Source organism: Simochromis diagramma, unplaced genomic scaffold, assembly GCF_900408965.1.
Source record: "Simochromis diagramma unplaced genomic scaffold, fSimDia1.1 OVJJ01000205.1, whole genome shotgun sequence".
NCBI lineage: Eukaryota > Metazoa > Chordata > Actinopteri > Cichliformes > Cichlidae > Simochromis > Simochromis diagramma.
The window spans coordinates 1,851,396-1,876,485 of NW_024386782.1; the positions used below are offsets into that span (position 1 = coordinate 1,851,396).

The 25,090-nt window shown below is 39.1% G+C and overlaps 3 protein-coding genes across 3 annotated transcripts in view; 2 read left to right on the forward strand and 1 right to left on the reverse strand.

Annotated features, from left to right (window-relative positions):
- Window positions 1-107: 107 nt before the first annotated feature.
- On the forward strand, window positions 108-2,369 carry tmem14cb (transmembrane protein 14Cb). The gene is made up of 4 exons (XM_040015935.1): window positions 108-365; window positions 1,683-1,784; window positions 1,866-1,953; window positions 2,076-2,369. The coding sequence occupies exons 1-4, from the start codon at window positions 284-286 to the stop codon at window positions 2,134-2,136; spliced, it is 333 nt and encodes a 110-aa protein (XP_039871869.1). The 5' UTR covers window positions 108-283; the 3' UTR covers window positions 2,137-2,369.
- An 86-nt stretch (window positions 2,370-2,455) lies between these two features.
- Window positions 2,456-13,984, reverse strand: LOC120723965 (serine/threonine-protein kinase MAK-like). Its single transcript, XM_040015842.1, has 17 exons — window positions 13,876-13,984; window positions 11,841-11,904; window positions 11,514-11,761; window positions 10,269-10,323; window positions 9,833-9,954; window positions 9,120-9,202; window positions 8,759-8,891; window positions 8,059-8,230; window positions 7,574-7,741; window positions 5,809-6,162; window positions 5,454-5,608; window positions 5,255-5,376; window positions 4,728-4,838; window positions 4,265-4,339; window positions 4,059-4,172; window positions 2,830-2,922; window positions 2,456-2,743 (listed from the first exon to the last, which is right to left on the reverse strand). The coding sequence occupies exons 3-17, from the start codon at window positions 11,675-11,677 to the stop codon at window positions 2,592-2,594; spliced, it is 2,073 nt and encodes a 690-aa protein (XP_039871776.1). The 5' UTR covers window positions 11,678-11,761; window positions 11,841-11,904; window positions 13,876-13,984; the 3' UTR covers window positions 2,456-2,591.
- Window positions 13,985-17,134: 3,150 nt separating this feature from the next.
- The window catches only part of LOC120723973 (guanine nucleotide-binding protein G(olf) subunit alpha), a 53,692-nt gene continuing 45,736 nt past the window's right edge, over window positions 17,135-25,090 (forward strand). The window contains exon 1 of the mRNA XM_040015855.1: window positions 17,135-17,862. Within this exon, the coding sequence (XP_039871789.1) occupies window positions 17,376-17,862 (487 nt within the window). The 5' untranslated portion in view covers window positions 17,135-17,375. The remainder of the gene's footprint in view (window positions 17,863-25,090) is intronic.

The window sequence follows — 25,090 nt, forward strand, 5'->3', positions numbered from 1 at the left end:
AGTCATCTCTTTTCCTCCTGTAGGGGAGTCAGGAAATTAGACGTTCTTTTAATTTGAAAGCGCATGCAAAAGCCACCGGAAGTGAAAGACTTAACTCTCCATTCGGGAAGTTTCTAAGTGACAATCAGTGGAAACGACTGTGTTTCAAACTTTTAGTGTCTTTTAATCGGCTGTGTTTGGCTTCACTTTACAGTTAGGAGTTAAAGTAACCAGTTAAAACGACCTGTGGTCACCGTGTTAATTAAACTCGCTGTAGGTTTATCGCAGTAGAAGCTGCTGCTTTATGCTCATGGCTGTCGACTGGATTGGGTTCAGCTATGCTGCTCTGGTGTCGGCAGGAGGGGTCGTAGGTTATGTGAAAGCAGGTAGGCGAAAGCCTTTTAGAATAGACACATTTACATGACATGAACCCTGTTAAAGCGGACTTTAGACACAGATAACCACCTTTACCCTGCCACTTTATTAAGTACATCAAACGTCATTTTACACAAGAGGCATGCCGCCAATGTATCCACACATATATTTTTGTCCAGCTGACTAAACGCTTCCTGTCTGACCATCTCCAGGCTGATTACTCACATTTTTTAAAGAGAAAAACTGCCGGATTTTTAGCTCTTTACTATTATTAGTTTGCTCACAAACAAATATTTCTGTGGTGAAGTCAAAGGCATTTCAAACTTTTTCTATGGAGACGTTTTCAAATACCTAAATCTACTTAAGATAGGTCAATTAATTTTTTTAAACCAACCATTTGCTCCTATGTCCTCAGGAATACAGAATGGCAAAGGTGTGGCTGAGGGTCAACATAAAATCCCGAGAGCTTGAATTTCCTTGAAAAAAACATCAGCACAGCCTACAGTATCATATCTGAAGGAAACTTAATATTTTTGGTCACAGGCAGCATCCAAACACTCAGTGTATATTCCAGTACTTGGAAAACTGATTTTGTGAGAGAACTTAAATTTCACAAGTGTTTGTCACATATTGGCTAAATAAAATAGGAATGAACTATGACTCCAGGGCTACAAAGTAATCAAGTGTGAAAAATGATGAAAAATCATATTAAATTTGGTCAATCAACACATGTATTTAACCTCTAAAAACATGTAGCGTAGCGTAGTGGTTTACACATCTGTCCAACAAGTAACAGATCCCAGGTTCAGTGCTGTGAGGAGAGACAAACCCCTTTGAAGTTTGTCAGGAAGGGTGTGGTAGGGAACAAAATTTCCCAAATCAAACATGTGGAATTAGTCACTGTGAACAAGGGAAGAACCGAAATTAGCTTTTTATTATTGTTTGTACCTGCCAAGGGACAACAAATGAAAATATACCAGAGACTAAATCAGCACAAGGTGTCTTTTTTCACACAAGCTCAGTGTGTTTGTGGTTAATCCCTGATAAATAAATGTAAGCTTTGCAGATAAAATCTAGAAACTCATCGTAACACAAGCATTCAGTCTCTAAAGTAGATTTTAAAATAAAACTTTGATGGAAAAACAAAATCACCATTAAAGCCTTCATGAAGAGCGCAGTTGCTGAATTATGGCTAGCTGTGCATTTGTAGTGCAGCTCCGAGTGCACACTTAGCTGCTTTACCTTTACAAGGCATTCTGGTAAATGTAGGTCAGTGTTCAACATTAAGGGGGGTGTTTCGATGACAGCTAACAACGTCTCCTCCACAGGCAGCGTCACCTCTCTGGTCGCAGGGCTGCTGTTTGGCGTGCTGGCTGCGGTCGGCGCTTATCTGACATCTAAAAACCCCAGGAATGTGTGGCTTTCAGCCGGTGAGTGAGTTCAGGTGTTAAACAGCTTAAACGAGTTCAGTTTCCCGAACTTAGCAAATCTTTGCTCTTCCTTGAATGCAGGCACTGCAGGAACTCTCTGTGTGGTGATGGGACTGAGATTTCTCGGCTCCTGGAAGTTCATGCCAGCTGGTTTGATGACTTTATTGAGGTAAAAGCACAGTTTCTGTCAAACTGTACCCATTTCCCTGCTCACTGATAATATATTTTAATATTCTGCATCATGTAGGCTGTTTTCAGACATTCAGTGATATACATTTGTTATGTTTTCAGTTTGCTGGTATTGATGAAGACCTTCGCCAGAATGGGAAAGACACAATCACACAAATCTTGAGCCAAAATAAGCGTTTTTAGTGAGTCTGTGAATACATAAAAGATCAAACTTACAGCATTCCTCACCATTTATTTTCTTACTGCAGTCATACTTTTGTTAAAAATGTAACGTGAAATGGGATCATATAGAAAGAGCTTCCTGGAGCCTGTCCTGCCTCAGATCACACAGTTGTGTTATCAATTATTTTTTCTTTATTGTATGAAAAACATTTTTAAATAAAGTTTTTGGCTGTGCTTAAATGTAATTTTTCGACCCATACAAAAAAAATACCACGATACTAATATTCACTCACTTAAATAATTACTTTATTAAACTTCCTGTTATTTAACATAACGATGATAAAAGTGTCGACTGACTCATACAACACTGAATGATATTTTATAGCAGCGGCAGACACACTTCCTGCTCTGGGAACCTTTCACAGGATTCCGCTGGAAAGCCGAGAGACTGCTGCGCTACCGGCGGCCGCTGTATTTGGCGGTCCAGTCTACTCGTCCGGTCACTGGCTGAGAGTTTGAGCTCCTGGAGAGGCTGGTCTTCGCTGGAGTGCTGGTGATGAATCCAAAGACCTGAGAATTCAGTTTCCTGCTTTTCCATCCTTCATACTCTGAAATCAACACAAAAAACACAAGATAATGTCAAATAGCTTACACCGTTTTTTATTCACAGTGTGTGCCGCTCTTTTTGTCTTACCTTCATTTGAGGGTGCCAGCTTGTTTAAGGTTTTGCTTTTCAATGGTTTGGTTTGCGGCTCCACTCTCAGATCAGCAGCAGACGACAGATCGACTGAAAGATTCGAAAAAAAGCTGAGTTTAGAGGACGGATACGCCGCCTTTTCCACTGATGCGTCAGTGCCTTATAATAAAATTCCAAATTTCTTCACGTTTAGGAAGATAACCTCTGGTTGAGAAACAATTTACACAACGGGCATGACTGTATTGCATATTATTGTGCAAAAGTCTTGAGCCACCCTTCATTCCTTTATATTTGGCTCGGAAAATATGAACTAAGTGCAACGATTTAATGGAACGTGCAGATGTAAAGGCAACAGCAATTACAGCAAAAACAAAAACTGGTTAGTGAAAAATTAGATTTTATGCATGTCAAACTGTGTTATCATTTTTTGTAGACTCAACTAAAGAAGTGTGTTTTTGCAACAGGCCGCTAGCAACAAAGCACCTGAAAATGCTCAGTTGTCTGTTATGTGTAGATGCAACATTGGTTCAAGCAACCAGTGACCAAAGCAAAACTATGAGAGACCTTCAGAATGCCTGGAGAAGTATTGCTCAAGACTGCTTTAAAAATTACAAGAAAGTCTGGCTCCTTGGCAGCAATGTATAAAGAAAAGAGTGGTGACTCAACACTTGCACAGTACTGTACATGCCTGTGAGCCAGATGCAATAAATTCCCCTTCACAGTTGAGTAAAAACACTTAAACTTACAGTTGAATTAATCAAAACAAGTGTAATGACTACAAATGTGTTGACCAAGAATAACTGACGCTAACTGAAAATGAAAGTTCACATCCTTGGTTGTCAGCATTGCCTGCCCGCCCACCTGGAAGGCTGATGACAGTACCCCATCAGCCTTGTTTGGCCGAGGGGTAAAAACCGATTGTTGACCAAGAACAACTGATGTTAACTTTAAATGAAAACTAAAATTTAAAAACTAAAAAAATATAACTCTGCTCATGGCTGTTTCTAAATCTAGGGGGTACTAAGCTAAAGTTTGGTTAAGGAGGGAATTAATGGCATTTTTAAAGGTGTTTGTGCCTCAGAACATGAAGGATCTGAAGAAAGAAGCCATGGAGTTAGAAAAGCTTCTCAACCATCGGGACATTTTTAGTACCGTGTGATTCGTGCCAGTAGATGCTCAACTAATAAAAACTGCAGAAACAGAGAAGAGTAATGAAAGGCTCTCACCAGCAGAGGCGCCTCCTATGGGTGCCAGTATAACCCTCTGTCGGGCTGCTCCTGTTTCGGTTTTTTGTAAAGGTGTCATGAACGTCTTGGTGTTGGAGCTGCTCACAAAGGAATCTGAAGAAGAAACCCCATCACAAGTTACAGTTAACCTCTTTAAGGCATTAGAAAAAATACAATTGAAGCCCTAACACACTTTTAAGCGATACCTTTCAAAAGATCAAGATCCTCTGAGGTCTTTTCTTTTAGAGGCGTCTTATCTGGTATTTTAGGAAGACCAACATCTAAAACCACGTGAGAGGAAACCAAAAGTAAGAGTAAGCAGAGGAGAAAGAGTCTTAACGCAAGCTGAAGAAGTCTTAGGTGGACATTCAGTATAATTAAGCTCATTGCTTAACAAATTAAACAGTTTGTTAGTGAAATTTGCATCACATAAACTTTCACTTGACCTTTATTGACCTGGGAGCACCAGGTTGGGCTGGGTTGAGTTTGATCAAATCAGATTAGAAAATTTAGGCCTGCGATTGAAATCAAAGCATCCCCTAAAAGCATTAAACATTTGATTAAACTGTGAGTATATTCAACAGTACAGAGAAGGGCAGGCAGGGAAATGTGTGTCTTTCAACGGTGTAATGATAAAACTTCTAATATGCATCCATGAAGTTTTCTTGCCTCTCCTGAGAGGGATCTCCAGGCCGTGTCCTCTGGATAAACACGAGGACACTCCCAGCTTTCTGCTGGACACTTGGCCTCTTACTGAGGAGGTGCTTTTTGGATTTATGCCTGAAACAACAATGAAACAAACCCAGCTCAGGGTGAAATTTTGTACATTTGTGTACAGTCTGCACATTAAGACACCAGACACCTTAACGTAATAGCAAGCTGCAATCAGGCCAAGCTAAGGTTTATTTTGTGACATATTTCCTGTGTCCTTTTATAAGTTTTGTTGTTTTCTTTCTAATATTGTAGGCTCCTTGTAGTACAATATAAAGTTCCTGTTGTCATGAATTGGTGATATATATATATAAAACTGAACGGAATTGAATATATATTTTAACTTTATTGTTTAATGAAATTTAGGGCAGGTGGGATTTTTGTTTTTGGATTATTTTCACCAACCTTTGGTTCTTTTCATTGTGGCGTTTATGTGTAAACATGGTTAATTATTATTGCTATTATTATTACTATGTTTTTCTCACCAGGCATATATCTGGACTGGTGGAGGTAGTGCTGCTTGGCTGACATGGTGTTGGAGTCATCTCGGCTCAGTCCGCTGTTGCTTGGCAGTTTTGATCCTCTGTTGTTCTTTGACTCTGAAAATCTGCATTATAACGTTATTTTTTAACGTTTCCTGAAACTGTGGTGACGACATTTCACCTGATGATGAGGGTCTCTCACCGACAGCTGTTCCTCAGAGAAGTGATGGTGGGTTTTTTGGAGATGGAAACGCCGGTGTCTTTATCGTCACTGTCGTCCCAACTGTCCACCGACCTGAAAGATGTTTGGCCCCACCGCCGTCGTGCAGGCCGGGCATGTCTATTCTCGGCTCCTCGCTGATTTAACGCGAGGCAAATGTTAAACGAGAAATGAGTATTAAATTATTATTTTTGTTATTCTTTATATTTAAATAAAGCTGTATCCAGTGTGGAAGCGTAAATAAAGAAGATAAAAGTTTAGCTCCCTCAAAAACCCAAGCCTTATACTAATCATCCTGCCATGATTGGGTTCACTGTTTAATGCTGCAAGCCTTCACCTCAGTGATGTTTACAGGCTGACAGTGCTCTGGTGGTCTTCTTTTCACCAGACTGAGAGGCTCCTGCTGCCCCTCTGTCAGTGTGCTGGGACACACTGGTTGAAGTGTGCTCTTCTCTATATCCTCCTGAGGAAGAGGAATCTGCTGGATAGGCTGATGGAGAGACTGGCTGCAGGTCTGAGGCTCAGCGTGGGTCGTGACAAGCTCGCAGGGGTCCAGATGAGGCTTACAGAGGGACAGAGGCTTCAGATCTGCAGCTGTCTCAGAAATCTTCTTCTTCTGGGCCTGCTGTTCTGAGTGCTTTAGTGGGGCACCAAGTGTCTGTCCTACATAGAAGTATGGATACCTCAAAGCCTGGAAAACAGTCAATGGAAAAAAGTACAACATCAGAAATTGCTACTAAAAATTTTAGGTTGTGTTGTGTTTTTACTTTGTATTTTTATAAAGATTTTTACTAACTGAACTGCTTTCTTTTGTAAATTGTTATGTTATTAAATATTCTGTTTTGTTACATCCTAATTTATTTTTCTCAAGCTACTTGTGGCGTGGGTGTGGTCTCTGGCAGGCTGCAGAGGAAGGGTTACGCAGCGAGCTCCCGGGGCGGGGTGAACAGGTGTGCTGGGATGTGAATGTGATTGTGACTCTTTATATGTTCACAGTGACAGTTGGAGAGCGGACGTGACAGCGGAGCGGGAGTGTCTGTGTCCCATTGTAAAACCACAGTAAAACCGAATGTCAAAATAAAGAAGTGCTATCACCACGTCCGTGTCTTGTACGTGTGTAAAGGGTCCAACTTCACACTACTCTATTCTACTCAAGCTGTTTTGTAACAAGTTGTGTTTCATTCTTTGACCCATATAACAGGATTACCTTATTTTTCTATCTATACATACACATCTACCTCTACATATAAGCACATATGTGACGGCCTTTTAAATATATATGAATTCCAAAACTAAAAAAACCTTATTTCCACACAATACTACATATAGGTTCACTGTGTGCTGCTTTTATTGCGCTGTAAAGCCTGTGATTCAGAACACTATGGTTATTAACTGTTTTATCTTACTATTATAGCTAATATTAGCTTCTTAACATTTCAAGGTGCTAAAGTAATTATCCAAAATGTGAAATTCATCCAGCTAAAAGCTGAAGTTTCAGGCCTGGTTTGGATATTGTGTAGACTGTTTTCTGAAAGAGCACCTAATTAATTCTTCATATTTTTAGCTTAGATTTCGGCGTCATGCATTGAGTTACGCTGGTGGATGTTCACTCCCTCAGCACATCCAAATGTCAAGTTAAGTATTACATTAACTCTCAAGATAAGCTGATTGATTCCCACTTGGATCACATTTCTAAAATTAGAAGCACTCAAGGTACTCAAAGGTGCTCGGGATAAAAGCATTTGGACGACTCGGGTGACTTTGCAGCTCAACATTAATGAGTCGTCCTCACTTCTGTCTATTTGTTTGTTTTTCAGACAATCTATGTTGGAGTTTATCAGGATCAGAAGTGGGCTTATTATGCTTTCACTTATTTTACCATATATTTAAAAATGTTTTTTGGGGTGACAGCCAGATTTGCCTTAAAAAATACAAAGACACAGTGGATGATAAAACTATACTAACCACTCTAAGGTTTCCATTACTTCCAATCCCACAGCCGACAAAATCCAACACACACACAAAATAAATAATTTAACCTGAGAAACTGATGAACTTAAAAAGAGCTGGTAATTAGCAGAATAAGTTCCCTTTAAATGTACCTGAGAAGCACTCGGTCTTTTCTCAGGGTCCCACTGCAGCATGTCTTTCATCAGCGTGATCGCGTCATCACTGGCGTTGGGAATCAGGGACCTGAGGCTGGTGGGAGCGCACTTTGGGAAGCGGAAGTTCATTGAGGCTGCGAGGTTGAAGCCCTCGGGCCAGTCCAACTGACGGGGGTATCATTGCAAAAGAGATGCTATTGAAGTTGGTCAGTTTTGGGATAGTCATGAATATTTATCACTAATGTGTTTGGTTCCAGTGAGTGCAGGAGGCAAGAAGCTCTACAATCCATAATCTACCAGACTTTATACTAGGGAGCGGCCAGGCTGAATACTGACTCTTTTAAAAACAACCACATCAGATGTTTGTGTTCTCAAATACACCTCCGTCGAGTGATGTGTAGAAAAACTCAGGTCTGTAGGGCATGTGTGAAAACAGCTGTATAGTAACAAAGTAATACAGATGCATTTTGATGGTTCCTCACCTTCTTCAGCGTTCCCAGCACCTGACAGATTTTTAAGATCTCGTCCACCTCGCTGTTTCCTGGGAACAAAGGTGTCAGGGTGTACAGCTCTGCCATGATGCAGCCCACTGCCCAGATGTCGATGGGAGAGCTGTAAGAGTTGGACCTGAGCAGAACCTCAGGGGCCCGGTACCTGAAATAACAGCCCAGGGGAATATATAAAGAGGGCTTTTTAAAAAAAATATAAATATAAAAGAGGATGCTTTGATTACGACCATTTTTATTTTTATATGATAGATCAGAGATGAAGAGTAGATAAGGAAGAGGGGAGCGAGAGTGGGGGGAGACAGGCAGCAAAGGGCCATGACTCAGACTTGAACATGGGCCCCAGCATCTCTACCATGAGGCTCAACCAGCGAGCTGAACTGGGACCCTAACATCACATTTTTAAAATTCTTTAGAGATCAATCATCAACCATCATGCCCTGGTAAAAATAGTTTAAAAAATAACTAAAACCTCCAAAGTAGCATGAAATTCATACTCATGATGAGTTGATGCAAACTGTCCACGGGGCTCAGTCGCCTGTAATCTCAGCCCTTATGATCCTGTGTTCAGTCCATCAACTGCAACTACATGTTGCTTTATCTTCAAGAATTACTTCAGACCCTTTGGAGTTACTTCATTTTTTTGTATATTCAAGAAAAAAAAAGAAACTCTCACCATCTTGTGGACACATAATCTGTGTAAGGTGGTTGCGAGCGGATTTCTCTTGCTAGGCCAAAATCTGCGATCTTCACGAGCTCCGGGCCCATGCACAGTATGTTCTCCGGCTTCAGATCACGATGGAAATACCCTAAAAAGCCAAGAAGCATTCAAATTAACCCCTGCTGATATTCATCTGTGTAGAGATTTGCATTACTTTCTACATTAGCGTCTACAACTATAACAACCACGACGTGACGTAACCCCCTAATGAAGCAGGTCACAGATTTTAAACAGAGCTCGCACAAAAAAAGGATGCCTTAACCATACAGCGAGAAAATAATAATAATGTAAAGAAAAGACAGGAGAAGTCTCTTACCGTGCTTATGTACAAATGCTAAGCCAGATAATACCTGGAACAAAATGTTCCTTATCTCATTTTCTGAAAACATCTGATCTTCTCTGGAAGCAGCAAAGTGGGAAAGGACAAAAGAAAGAAGGGATAAAGAAGAAAGAACAACATGCAAGCTTTTATGACATTAACACCAACAAATAGTAAAAACTGAGCTTTTGTTTGTTTGTTTCTGCTGAATTAAGCTTTGTTACAAGTCACACCTCCTCTTCTCACAGAAGAAGCGAGTCATTTTTGCTTGGACAAAGTCCGGTGATGGCCTACCAACAGTCCAGCATGCATCTACTTACCAAGTTTAATATCATTTCCATAATTCTTATCTTATGTATTCCAAGCCACTACTCACAGCATTTTATTTCTTATTTATTTAGTTGTGCATGAGTTGTTAGGGAGTTATTTTTATTTTACCTTTATTAAAATACCTCTGTGAAGTCACCTACTACGTCTGTGAATAAATGACAGTCCCTGTAATATCTGAAATGTCACGTTTTTTATGACTGACTCAGGGAACGGCTTGTTTCTGTAAAAACCGAGCCCGACACACGATGACTCAAATAAAACCCAAATAATTCTCACATTCACAGCGGTGATTAAAAACACACAGAAATAGCTAGGAGGCTAACGCATCACACATGCTGCGATTTTGCTTTCACAGAAATTCACAATTCTGATTTTCTTACCGTTCTTTCATGAGCTGATAGAGGTTTTCTTTCATATACTCAAAGACAAAGTAGAGGTAGTCATTTTCTCTGATGACTTCCTTCAGTTTCACCACATTGGCATGGTTCAGCTTCTTCAGTGACTATTTGGGAAACACATGTGGGAGAGACCTCAGCTGATTTCCAAAGAGGATCAGTGTGAATTAGACTGCAAAACTATTACAAGTGTAGTTCAAGCTGCTAAATAAGTTATCTAGCTCATAGGCTCAGGTAGCATTTATATAAAGCTAGCTCATTCATGTATGCCAAGTTATACTACAATTAAAAAGGTCATGAGAACAATTTAAAGGTGACATCTAACTCTTTTAGAGAAATAGAATGAATGCTCATTTACAACTTACCTCTATTGTGGATTTTGTAAATTGATTTTGTTTAAGCACCTAAATTAGATTCTTACCTTCACTTCTCTTAGGTTTAAGCATTCGTCCCAGGAATAAAACTTCCTCTTCATCCTGTTGGAGTGGAATAAATCAGATATCTATGTGAAATCAGCTTTGCTTGCTAGGAGAGCATGGAGAAATATTGATCTATCCACATGATCAACTAATGCTAAGCCCAAATGAATCCAAATCTGTTAAGACTTTGAGACAAATTCTGGATAATTTTCTGTGTTTAAGGGGTGCCTGGCTCTCAGAAAACACCTGTATCTCAACCTCAAACACCTCCATATCAGTTTAATAGTAATTCTATGCTACAGTAAACAAGTCGATGTTAAGCTCAGCATTGTGCTGTTCTCCACATCTGTCTTGGTGCTCCCCTCTTATCTCTGTTTCACCGTGTCATAGAGAGCAGCAAAACACTCTCAATGACCCAAAACCTTACAGGTATTGCCTTAAAACCCGCTGATGGCACAGACATTTGGAAACTTTAACTGAAAGATCTTGGTGCTCCATCAGCAATCCACCCAGAAGACCAAGGTGATTAGGACCGATTTCAGGAAGAAAAGAGATGACCTGAAATCTGTGACCATAAAAGGCAAGGCTGTGGAAACAGTGCCTTGATTTTCCAGGTCTGCATACACACAGCAAAATACAACAATGCCTCCACTTTCACAGAAGAAGAACAACAACTACGGGAGGTCTACCAATTGGAAAGTCGGTGGCTCAATTCACCAGCAGTTCCAGTCTAAATGTTTAAGTATCCTTTATGCGTCCATTGAAATGTTTGCAAAGTGCTTTGAGTGCTCAGTTAGAGCAGAAAAGTGCTATATAAGTACCAGTCTATTCACTTAAAACATAACCACTTTGTTGTGGACCAGAGGGCTTTGCAGGGACTGTGGAGGACATGACTGGAGCACAGCTGGAGCTGCCTGCAGCTGAGGACATGTACTTGTCTAGATGTGCAGGATCTCGAAGACTTAAGGAGACCCAACTTACGCTGCTCAACACCTCTTTGAACTGTTTCCCTCTGGCAGAGGTTACAGGACTTTCCACTCACACACCACAAGGATGAAAAACAGCTTCTGCTAATGCTGACATCTACTACTGCTTGTATTAATTCTTGTATTCCCGTTTATTACACTATCCACTGCACACAACTCAATACACTTGTAGCAGCCACTCGGGCTTTAATCAGCTTAACCTTCTGAGACTAAACAACACAGTGAATCCCTGACACGTTTACTGGTGCTCCACGCACTCACCTCTTTATGGCCACCAGCTCACCAGTCTCATTGCTCTTGCCCAGGAGCACACTGCCATACGTGCCGTCCCCGAGCTGCTTGAGTGTGGTGTAGCGGTTAATCATCCACACAGAGCCCTGGCTCTCCTTCAGTGAGGAACCCTGACAATCCCAGACGCTGGTCATTGTGAGCCCATTAACAATCGTCCACAGGTCAACAACTGATAGGCTGATGTGTCCTGCTACTGTGAGGCTGCCCCAAAGCTTTCACTGCAGAAACACAGACATGAAACATCCATTCATCCTTTACTTTCCTCTCTGCAGACTGGTGATGTAGGGTAAGGCTTACCTTAAGAGGAAGACTGGAAAAGCCCTGCCCACTCCACTCTGCCTCACCTATCCTCCAGCTAAGTCTTTCATGGTGGTAGAGGAAGGGCGAGAGGAAATGGATTAAAGTTTTCATGGGATTAAGAAAGTCTGACACAAAGCAGACTAACAGGGGAAGCCTGCTTCGAGTCTGAGGAGTGTGAAAGTGGGGCACATTTGGTGTAGAATCTTCAAGTAAACAGCAAAATCAAACACCAGTATAATTTAATCTTTTTCAAAAAACTGTTAGCACACAGGCTCATTATGTTTAATTTGGTAGGCTTCCTTAACTTTTTCAGCAAAATGAATTCATGACTTGTTGCTAAAAAACACACTGGAAGGCATCGTAGCCCAACAACAACAAATCATCTACCATTTGGAGCACACCTTCAACTCCAGAGCCCCGGGTTTCATTTGAAACCCAATTAACCTACATTCACAGTGGGTAGAAGCAGGATGTTGGTCATTATTTAACAAATTAAGGTCAGTGTGTATTTTTAACTGACATAAGATGTGATTAAATGAGGGCCTGTAGTAATTATAGCCCCATGATTAAATACGGTATCATCCATCCATGGCTTCATGAACCTTGCTTTGTGCACTGGTGCATAGCCTTGTTGGAACGGGGAGGGGCCATCCTCGAATTTTTCCGACAGATTTGGGAGCATGAAATTGTCCAAAATGTGTTGGTACTCTGGAGTATTAGAAGTTGGGAACTCGGGGGCCAAGCCCAACTCCTGAAAAACAACCCATAATCCCCCTCCACCAAAGTCTGGTGGAGGGGGATTATGAGGTGTTTTGAGATGTTCAGAGATAGTCACTTGTTGAAGACTTAACTTGAGACAGAAAGGCCCACAAACAAACAGCAGCTGAAAGCCGCTGCAGTACAGGCCCAGCAGAGCATTAAAGAGGAGGAAACCCAACATCTGGTGATGCCCATGACTTCAAGATGCAAAGGGTTTTCAACCAAGTATTAGAAATAAACATTTTATTTTCAGTTATTCAGTTAGTCCAATTACTTTTGAGTCCCTGAATTGAAGGGATTTTGTTAAAAATGCTTTAGTTCCTCACATTTTTATGCAGTATTTTTGTTCAGCCCACTGACTTAAAGCTGACAGTCTGCACTTCAACTGCATCTGAGTTGTTTCATTTAAAATTCATTATGGTAATGGTACAAAACCAAAATTAGAACAATATACAGACCGAACTGTTTTTCTTTTGCTCCCCTTATAAATTGTAAATAAACTTATATTGCTTGCTATTTATTGCTCATATTTGGTTACGGTATTTTGTTTTATAATCATTTTACTGTTATCACAATTTTATTTATGACTTTATTATTTTGTGAGTTGTCTAGGCATGCCTGAGAAGGCAACCTTGAACTTTAAATCAGCTAATCAAGTATAGCGTTTTATTTTTATGGACCTGTTCTCAGAACTTTTTGATTACAGCATGTATTTTCCACCAATGTCACAGTGTTGAATTTATAATTAAATGTTACATAACAGCATAATTCCAGTGGAAATTTAGCTTTGACTTTTCTCTGTGTTTGTGGTAAAAGACTGGGATTAAAACAGGACAAGAGTTTGTGCCTTAAAATAATACCTGTTAACTTTATAGCGTAATTATTCTCCTTCATTTAGCAACCTTTTCAAATACCTCTAAAAACTATTTTTGTACAGCTGCCTTTTTGATATGTTTTTCACGTGTATTCTCGAAGTTCATAAAAAATACAGGAGAAAACAAACGATACTGAAGAAAATGTGAGCTCTGTTTCGAACTTTACACCACTTAAACCATTAATATTATCGTCTAAAAATCTTACCAGTATATTTCAGATACTATTGGCACAGGTTTGTAACAGAGTTAGCTAGCTAGCTAGAAAGCATGTCTAGCTACAAATTTCAACTCTATCATAAAAAAATATATATCACATAATAAATAAAAAATAGACATTTTATTTATTAATTATTCTGCGTTGCATAACTTGAGTATCAGTAAGATTAAAGTGTAGCTACCTCAGGAGTCATTTCACTGCTGGAGATAACACAGAGATGCTAGCTATCAGCAGCTAGCTGTCGCTTAGGCAACAAGACTTCCAAAATAAAAGTCAAGAGAACTCGGATATGGGCAGACCTATGATTAGGCTTGTATTAGAAGTATATCCAATATAATTAAATTAATGTGTAATAAAAACTTTTTTTTTGTTAGTTCAGTTTTATTTTTCTTCACATTTTTCGTCACAATCTTATTTAAATTTCTACGATACTTTATTGTATATATGTATTTATGTATGTATGTATTTATTTATTATATATTTACTTTTTATTAAGATATCTAAATTTTATTTTACTGAGCAACAGGCTAGTCTACTTATACTTATTTTGTTATATACTTGTGTCTAATTGCAATAATTAAAGGAGTTTCCAGCTCTGAGATAAATTTAAAAGAAATCCATCTTACTTCACAAATGCTGTGATGTCATGTCAATATTTAAACAGAAAACCAAAAGGAACAAGATAATGCTGTTAACAATCGGCAAGATTTAAATCTGAATATTTTTGATTATTTATTGAGATTTGCAATAAATATTTTTGTTTTATTTTGTTTTTTTGAGTTTGACAAAACAACCTAATAACTTTTAGTTCACTCACATGACATCATCTTTATCAGCACATGGCACACACAAGTTTATATTTCCATTACCCAGATCCTTGCATAATCTGACCCCTCACATTTACATATGATCAATATTTCAATATTTAATGATATTTAATATCAATATTTCACATGTAGTAAAACCAGAAAAAGAAGATCACACACAGGAAAAATACACAGACACTATATGACAAAGGGAAGGCAGGACTATTTATATACAGAAGGCTAATTGGCAAAGTAGAAACAGGAGGGGAAAGAGGTGAACATAATCAAGACAAACACAGGACACTAACTGTCAAACGAAAACAATAAATAACAAGAAAATTAAACACAGTGACAAGAAAAGTCACAATGAACAAGATACAAAAGCACATGAGGGAAACTCAGAAAAAAAAAAGAAAACTGGTACACGAAATAATGAAACCAAGGTAAGGACTCAAAATAAAACCACACAACAACACAACCCCCCAAAAACATCAAGAATAGACTCTTCAGATGCCCAAACTCAGATATGTTAACTCTGGGCAAACTCAAAAACGTGATGCGTCCCACGCACCATGTCACTTTGCTGACCCTTCCATCCCTCCCACACAATAAATGCACTTGAGACTATCCCAGAACCTATACAATGTAAAAGGACATTGTTAAGTCAAAACAACAGGATGGAACCTACAAGGTTCATAATGTAAAAACATACTGGTGCTTGTCTTTTGGGGTTCAATTGTGGCTCAGAGTAGAGGGTTTCAAACTATGCTACAGATCTTCTTTACTAATGCACATCATGCTGTTGCAGAAACAGCCTCCCAGAGGAAGAAGCACTTCTATCACTGGCTTACTGTTTCACAAGTGCTCCATCTAGTGGTCCAATTTGCTCTCTGCACCTGTTTGTGTAGTCAGAATGTTTTCTGATCCGATTATTCACGTCACAAAGCTCCCCAGTTATCAGACACTTAATTCAAGTGCCCCACACTGACTCTAGTGCTGTTCATGAAGCCACTGAAATATTTTTACCTTCATACGATGAAGGTAAAAGTTAGACAGCCTCGAAGTGCCAATGGTGCTAAATATTTGGCACTTTTTAAATCATCACATTTCAAAAGTGCAACAAGGTCAATTTTACAGCCATTCTCAGTGCCAGAATCAAATTGATATGTCATAGTTTTAATAGTAAAACCGTACTGATTTAATGTCTATGTCAGAGTAACAGGAAGAAGCATTTGTAGCCTGGATGTTTTTAAGTTAAGGTTCTGGTAATTTAAAAACTTAAAAATGTGGATTTCTGAGTATAATTTAAAGGATTGCATCACTGTGTGGGACAGAAGGCTGTTCAAAACAAGTTATAAAGGTCTGATTAAATATATAAATACATTTTGATACAAGACTCATCTTCTTGCTGTGGTTTCTCCTGTGAGTCCTATTTTAACTGAAAAATGTTGGAAAATTCAGAAAATCATCATAGCATGAAGGTCATATTTTGCATGGCTTAAATATGTTATAGTTTTTATATTATATGGAACTCCCCCCAATTATGTTGTTTAGACTCACAATACAAAAAACTGTTTATGAGAAAATAAAGGAAGCATTAAAAAACATTATTCATGTTGTGATAATGTGATGAACCATGAGAAAGAGGAACCAGTGCAGGAGCAAACAGGTCATACACTGTCATGCACGTATAATAAAAATCCAGGACATTTTGCCAAAAGGTAAAATTCACAAACACATTAAATCTGTTTGTGAATTTTGTTATGCACAAGGTTATCAATCATAAACACAAGGAAAAACAGGAAAAACGCTAAACGCAGGAGAAAAATGGCTAGCATTCAAAACTGTTTGTACTGTTCAAACAACATTATTTGATCTGGGAATACTCAAAAAATGGAAAAATTTAAAGTACTTATATTTTTTATCGGTGGATTAAATTCTTAATGCACTGGCATCCACATATACATTTAATGTTGCTGCTGGTAAGAGTGGAGTTCATTTTCATAACTTTATACACTGTTTATAAATAACAGTCTCATTTTTACCTGGTATAATGGGCCTTAATTTATTATACATATATAATTGATATAAATTGTGTATGTAGTTATATTTTCTACAGGTAAACAGTTTTTTAGCACCAGCTGAGCAGACAGAGAGGGGACTGTGCCACCACATCCTCTCCCTTGTTGACACGCCCCTGCTTAAGACACTAGCTCCCACTGTTAAAACATACAGTAGTGCCTAATATATATTTTTTAAATCATAGAAACAATGTTAAGAGTTAAAGTGCCATTTTGGTAATATCTTTCTAATATCCTTGTGTGCGCCACAGATCGTGTCAGAGGAATGTTTGCAGGGCCAAATAAAGAAACGCTTTGGTGCCGTGTCTTAAAATAGAGATTACGGTCTAGAGAGCAGGAGCCACCAACTGATTTAGAGATGCAAGCATGAAATGTGAGGAATGAAAACCATGACCAGCATTCTCGAAATGGCCATACTGTAGTAATGTGACGTGCCGTGCATTGCACCTAACAACTGTGCAGTGAGATTGTTGCCTGTCTGTGAGGCGCATAGACGCGTTTTTTTCCAAGGTTGTGCTTTTGGTTACTTACGGTAAGGTGGACCCGCAGTGTCCACTAAAGGATCAGGTGATCCACTAACTACGAAGCGAAGGCTGACTGGGGAAAATGCAAAATGACATATAGCAAATGTCGGAGCATAATTCATTCACGTTTTCGGCTCAAATTCGGACCTGAATCGCATCGCTGGAGCTCCAATGTGACGATGGCTCGTTAGGGCTCGTGGCACAACGGCGATTTTTTTTGATATTTTAATTTATGAAAAATCACATTCACAGACACATATTGGTTTCAACATGGGGCTGTGCTACAGTCTGCGTCCCCGGCTCTTCGGGGACCTGAGCGGCTCTATCTCCAACGCTACCTCGGACTCGGACCAGCCTCCGGATGCCGCCGTGCCGACACGCGCCGGGGGAGCTCGCCAGGAGGACACCGGGGGATGCGGGGAGACTTCGTCGCTACGCGGCGGCCTGGTGCGCCCCGGGGACCCTGCCAGGCTCCCGGCCGGGGAGCACCGCCGTGGAGACACCGGTACCGACGGTGTGCTCATACAGAACGGAGGCGGCGGAGGTGGAGGCAGCGGTAAAGGGACGGGGAAGGACCGCGGCCGCCGCTTACAGCTGCTGCAAAAAACAAGCACCCAAAAGCAGAAAAACTGTGACAAACTGCTGGTGGAGGAGAAGGAGGCCGAGAAGGAGGCGAAGAAAGTCAGTAAGAATATAGACAGGGTGCTCAAGGAGCTCAAACGGGAGTACAAACAGACGCATCGGCTGCTGCTGCTCGGTAGGTTGTGTACCTCTGTTTTATTATTAGAAACCAAAAAACGCACTGGCCTTTCCAGAAATTATGTCACTGCTCTGGCGAGGCCTGTTGCCACATCTGTTGGCTTGGCTGTGAAGACTAAACTCCCTGCGGCTGTCAATGACAAGTGATGAAGATGGACGTTTAGACTACCGGATCCTTGCTGTCACAGTTACATTCAGGGTTATGGGGATTTTTGAATAGCCAATTAAGCGAAATGTCGACTGTTAATCAGGGACAAACATAAACATTACATGGGCACACAGACACTACTTAGCTGGAGGCTATACTGGGCCGTATTTGCCTTGTGTAGTAGCCTCTATCATAGTATGAGTGTGGCATATGTCCAAGGCGACAGAAAACAAATATTTCTTTTATTAGCTGGCACATTTGGACTCTGGAGTGTCCTATAAGTGCAGCTGACTTGCTCTGTAAAGATAATCTAAAGATGCCTTAGCTTTGGCTGTTTGGTTATTCCCACTCAGCACTTATGTGGAGGAGCTGGGGCACTTTTTAAAGTCATCTACCCACCAACAAATATACTGTAATACAGGCTGCTTTAGTAATGCTCTAGTGTCTATTAAATTAGATGTTATACCTAAAACAAGTGGTTTTCACACATTTTTGTACCCAAGGCACCCCAAGATTTCAAGGCGTACGTCAGTTTGTATTTGCAGAAAAAAGCCCACATGTTGAAATGTTGTTAATTCTTCTTTAAATTATGAAGACACTTTGGATCACAGATGTGCAGCATCTGCACTTAAATGACACCTACAGTTTAGATCGTTGTAGTTTGGCCCACACAGGGAAGCAATTCATCAATCGGACTGCTTGTTCACTAATACACTGCATTTACATCTCATTTATTGCTTTTTGTGCTATGGGAATAATATTGTAAGTTTGGGACAAAATCACAAGGCACACAATGTGAAAACCACTCCTGTAATTATATAACCAGAGACAACAGGTACATCTAGTTACAGTAGTCTTTTTTTCCCCCTCCCTCCAGTAAATGAATCCATAAAGTGTGTAAGGTGACCTTAGTGTACAAATATGTACTGCATAGAGATCATTTAGCTTCTTGCTGCTGTGCCTTGTTCAAGTACAGTTTAGTGTACACACAGAATATAGCTCGCTGGTTTGCTCAATAAATGTTGGGACTTATGTGGTGCAGTATAGTAAAGCGTTCCACTCTGCAATATAGTGACTAGAGTTGGCTTCTTGTGATAGACTATAATATGCAAATATGGTTCATAACAATTAGAGTCTGTCTGATATGGGAGCCACAGCAGGCAGAGATTTATATTATATATTTTAAAGATATATCGACCATTTTAAAGTTATCCCAAACTTATTTTTCTACCTCTATATTCTGTTTTTTAAATGTTAATTGGACGACACAGCATATCTGTGATCAAGTGACCAATATATCAGTTCGGTTCTTATACAAAGACTACTTAGCTTTTGGTTATAGGACCATGTTTGCTCTAGCAATCATGTATGAGAGAGTATTTTATAATATTATTTGTTAAAAATGGACTTTTGTCTAAACTGTTACATGTTTACAGTAAGGGGGTTTCAATAACTATGTTATTTTGCTTTAATAAACAGCGGAGGAGTGTATAGGAGCCTGTGGTGTAGAGTGAGCTCACTTTAGGGATTTCCAATAAAATAGCTCGATTAACACTGACAAATGTAAATGGTGTAATTGTGAAAGATGAATCGAGATAAGGTGATTTGCATCAGGCACTGCGTGCTAAATTTGGCTCCTGTGATTCTTTAAAGTTTTATTTTTAAGTGCGTTATCTGCCCAGAGACACCAAAAATAGTCTGTCTTTGAAAAAAAAAAAAGTTAACCAATTGAATAAATGGTTCAAATAATATTTTAAAGCATATTATGGTGACTTGTAGTATTAGATCATATTTACTCTGGAGTTCTCTATATGTGTATAATATAATAAAAAATGACCTTTTTGCTAACTGTTGCACATTTAGAGTCTGCATTTTAAATAACCAAACAAATATGATAAAATGATCCACTCAGAGTACAAACTTACAGACTGATCCCAGTTCTGAGCTTCGGTTTGATGGTTACACCTTCATTTATGAAGAATTTACAAGTTCACATAGATTTGTCAGCCTTTGTAAGTGATCAGTTTAATAAATAATTGGGGGTTATGGCCCTTTGTATACAGTAAATTATTATAGTGTGGAAAAAAAAACCCATAACCAGCAAATTCATATTTAAATAAGTATGTGGGACACGTATTGATTTTAAACGTGTTTATATAAACTACAGGACTTGTATACTTAACCAGACCATCACCGGGTCCCATAGATGGATTGTTTATATGAATTCCAGTCTTATGCTCAGAATGATGGCGATTTTGGGCTGGACCTCTTCACCAGCGGAAATGGCTTAGAGCTCATTTCGACCACCTCGCAGAGCATTCAGCGCAGAAATGAAAATGTAACACCCATCTTTGAATTCAGCCCTCCAGCTGCTTTTGAGATTACACTTTAATTAATACTGTCATATTTTATATAGATGTATCTTGTAATTTGTGTTATTTCACCCCTCTGCTGTAAAAGAAAACTTGCACAGCACTTGATATTTTTTTTCAAGAGAGAAAATCTTGACCAGGAGCAGAAGCTTAAAGGTGGCCAGGGCTAACCTGATTATAAAAGACTTAGATGTCGACACATTTACAATAAAAACAGAACTGATGCTCTTTTGTTTTTCGCAGTTTCATGCCAGGCTTGATGCTGTATCGCATGCATTTCCTCTACTTCGAAAAGTGCACTGCTTCTTTCCTCGATTATTATAAATGGCTGCCAGTTTAATTTCCTGAGTAAACAGCTCCCACTAATTACACACAGGAAGAAATGGCTCATCCTAATGAAGCCGCACAGGCCACTGTCATACATTCTTCCATGGAAGCTTACAGCATGTTTGACCTGTGTTACTTCAGCGTGATCTGCCTCCATAGGATCACAGTTATTTTTGGGAGCTGGCTGACTCTCCTGGTACACCCAGCAGCCCTCGCGGGCCACCTCTGGCTTCTCCCGAGAGGCCTCTGGGGCTTTATATCCTGCCAGTCTCCAGCAGGACTCCTGTTGCAGTGGACTGAGGTGGTTTGTGTTCCTCTGAAAGTGGACACCTTTCAAATAGTGTTACATTTCAACGCAACGTATGGTGCCTAATCTGGGTCACTTTATCTGTTTGTATTTGCTGCAGTAATTTAGTGAAATAACAATGATTAAGAGGAACGAATGCGGACCATAAATGGGCTGCCGTGCTAGGCTTTGAGCACGCTTTGGTAATATTTATACAATCAGGTAAATGTTCGGATGCTGTGTTAGGCTTTTTCTTCATATGGTAACAGCTGATGAGTAATATTTTAATTCAGCACTAACTTGGAAAATATGATGTTAACCTGCTGAAGTGAAGCTGAAACAGTATCTTTTCCTAAAAGTAAATAATTTTTCTTCATTTTCCCAGATTTTATGTTCGAATACAGAAATAAAGATACTTTCTTGTGGAGCTGAGACATTTCATCATTTAAAAAAAAAAAATAGTATTTTAGCAAAACTTCACACGTTCAAGCTTTTTTTTAAATACAGATATTTGTGAGATTCATTCATTGGTCTTCTGTGATAGCAGGTTGACTTTCTTTATGTTCTTTAGATCGTTGACAAGTGGAAAAATGTGACCCGTAATGACGGATAATGGAAATAGAAGTGATTCATATTTGTTTATGTATATAGTAGGGACGTTGCATGCACTATATTTAAATAAAATATATATGTAGTCATAATTGTAGGACTTCTAGCCACAAATAATTTGCAAATTAGGTGTAAAATAAACATAAAGAAATAATAAAATGGAACAGATTTTTTTTTTAAAAAACAGTCCCTGAGAAGAGTGATCACAGATTTGCCTTAGTTTTTCCTCAGTGTTAAAAGTTGTAAAATCAGTCATGTCTTTATTTCTTATGGCAGGGTTTTCCAGCTCTCTGGACCTTTAACCTCGAAAGGGGACTGATCAAATTTTCTTTTATTTAACCAGGAAGTCCCATCGAGAGCAAACCTTTTACAGGAAAGGCCACCATGAAGGAAGCATACAAAGTCAGATCATTAAAAACTGCGTAATAGTGCAAAATGTACAAATACCCTCAACATAAAAGACAAAACAACCACTTTCTTTATAGTGCCTTTGAATGCAACAAAAAGTATATATGAGTGTTTAAGTGTAGATCTTTCTGCAAAGCATCAATAGTGGAATTTTAAAATCAATTTTATGGAGCAGATTTGTGACGAGTTTGTTCAGACATTTAAAAATTGCAATTTGACAAAATAAGTCAGCCTGTGAAGGTAAATCACTTCTGATCCAATATTTTTGACCTCCTGAGACCCGAGTTCCTGTTTGGGATCTATTTGGGATTAGTTGGATACCTGATAAGAATAAAAACTAAGCTTTCATCCTTGAACAGGAAGTTGTAACTTTGTTACATAACTGTTACATACTAAAAAAGTATTTCCTCATATGGGAAGTTTTCTTTAAATAGCATAGCAAAGTTTAAGGCACTGCCGGTTTTCAGGAGGTTAAAGCTTGCTTGTGTAGTTTACTGACGACGTTACACAGAAATATAAATGAAATATTTTATGATAGCTTCTCTAATGAAGATGCAGCCCTTTATTAAAGGTTTTGAGATTGCCACATGCTCTGCAACTTTAACATATCCGATGTGTTTGAATTGCAAAGCAAGATGGCTCATTTTAGTCAAAAATAGGCCTTTTCATTTATCTGTTTAGACACAGAAAGTCACGGATCTGTGTGTAATTATTATTATCTGGACTTCTCACAGCACAGTAATGTTATATTTTCTTCAAACCTACAGTAAAAACATTCTTTATTAGGCGTGTTCAAATAAAAGACACTTCAGAAAATGTGAAGTAGTGCATTTTTTACTTGCAGTGCAGGAATACAGGGATGGGAACTGGAAGGAAAGTTCCTATGATTTCTTGGAGAGGAAGTTACTTTATTGTTTGGCCTCTTGGCTCAGATTCTCCACAGTCCTCTGATAATATCTGTTACAGCTTTCCTAGATGTCCTTAACTGGCTGTTTCATATCTCAGCCTTATCGCCTTCATAAGCCTGAACAACAGGCTGCTAACAATGTGGTACTTCTGACCGAAACGATCACTGAAACGAGGTAGGCTGGCTAAATGCGGATTTCGTTGGAAGTCCCTACGAGATGTGCTTTTTAGTTTTGTTTTTGTTTGCCTTTTGAGTCCCTATCCTCCATGTGAAATCATGCACACTTTGGAAAATCTTACTCATTCACACAGGCCCCACCCCCAGCCCTTTCGAATACAAGCAGAGGCAACTGAACTTTGCTTCTGTCTAAATGGGTTTTATCATTGACCACTCCTGAACTTTGCTACTCATTGCTTAGAGTTCCCAGTTAATGTAATGAGCAACAGCAGGTACTGGAGTATGAATTACAGTCGTGTTTATGATACTGATAGCAAGGTCGCAGTGTGAGTTGTCTTGATAGTTGTGATTGCTTCATCAGAGTGAACCACGCCACATTCGAAGGACATTGGACCGTGGTTGTTCTTCACGTTGTGCTTACAGTATAATTTATGCTTTATCAAGAGCCTCTGTCCCCACAGAGAGTGCTGTAAAGTTCTTTCCAGCCTCAGAAAAAATTTCAAGGAGGCTAATTTTAGCTGCATATCATTTGGACGCGTGCCTTGTTTATACAATACATGCTTCAATTATAGCCGGGCCAGTAAATAAGTGTAGAAGATTTATGTGGAGAAAAGAACTCTTTCAAGTGTCAGTTATTATTAGGTCTGCCGTTACAGCCCACTGGCAGTTATAATCTTTTCCCAGCCAGAAAGCCTTATATTTGACTATATTAAATGTAAAGTGCAATAGTTTTGGTAAAGCCTGTGTTTTACTTGCACAGTGCAACTGTGCAGCATTTGCAGCTGTGTTTAAGGGGCTTTAAGCGGGTATGGGAAATAAACCCGAGTCACTCGAGGTGTGGATACATGTAAGGGTGAAAATGGAGGGAAGAACTATTAATGTCAGACAAAAAACAGATTTACTTGTAATACTGATCTGAGAGCTGCTTCCAAGGCTGCACATGTGAATACACTGACACAGACTTTAATTGGCAAGTATGTCTTCTACTACATAAAATCAACAGGCCAAATCTGAAAAAAGTTCCCACCTCACCCTGTCAGAATTGGCTAATTTAATAACCTTACTCTATTTAATGAAAGCATGCAAACTTTGGTCCTCACGTTTTATATTTTAAAAGCCCTAAAACACTCAAAATAAGACTGTTAGAGAATCTTTTTGACACAGTATAAAAGATGGTATCAAAATGGGGCTTTTCATATTCTTTAACTTGTTTTAAAGAGCCATGATGATATAACCTTTTATTGTTTTATTGTGGGAATGATCAGAAAACAGATAGCACATCCAGGTAACATTTATTACTCACTACTCATTAAAGTAATGAGGGCTCAGAACTGCTGGAAAAATAATATATATAAAAAAAGGTCCTGAATTTCAACCCATCCTTTGTACTTTAGGGCTCAGAGTCAGGTGGGAGGCACTGATTGATTTTTCATAGTGACCTTTACAGATGTCACACTGATAGATTAAAACTCTTTCACACATTCAAAAGTTTAACTGCTAGACAGAAGGCCTCGTACCTCACTCAAAAGCCAGTTCTCAGTACCACCTTCAAAGCCTTCTGATCGCTTATTTTGATTGTTATCCTGAAGTTTTATGAAAATTAACTTTAACTTCAGTGGACCCAAAAATCATATGTATAGACTTGCCTGTCAAATCTGACAAAAATTGCTTAAGTTTGCTGATTTTTTTTCTTTGCTCCAAAATAAGATATAAAGACGGTTTGTTGTTTTTGTTTTTTACCCCCCGGATGTAATTCTTCTACCATCACCCCTGTTTGTGTAGAGTTTTCCCTGCGATTTCAAGTCGGGATTCTTTAAGCCCCATCTCTCTTTATCATGCATCTGCTAAAAGTTGCGTGTTTTTGCACATGATATCAAAAGCTAGTTCTGCTGTTCATGCAGATACAGATTGAATTTAGGTGGAACATTGAGAAACCTTTCTCCTTCACCAGATGAATGTGACTCGTGTCAAATCCTGGACAAAGATGGCAGA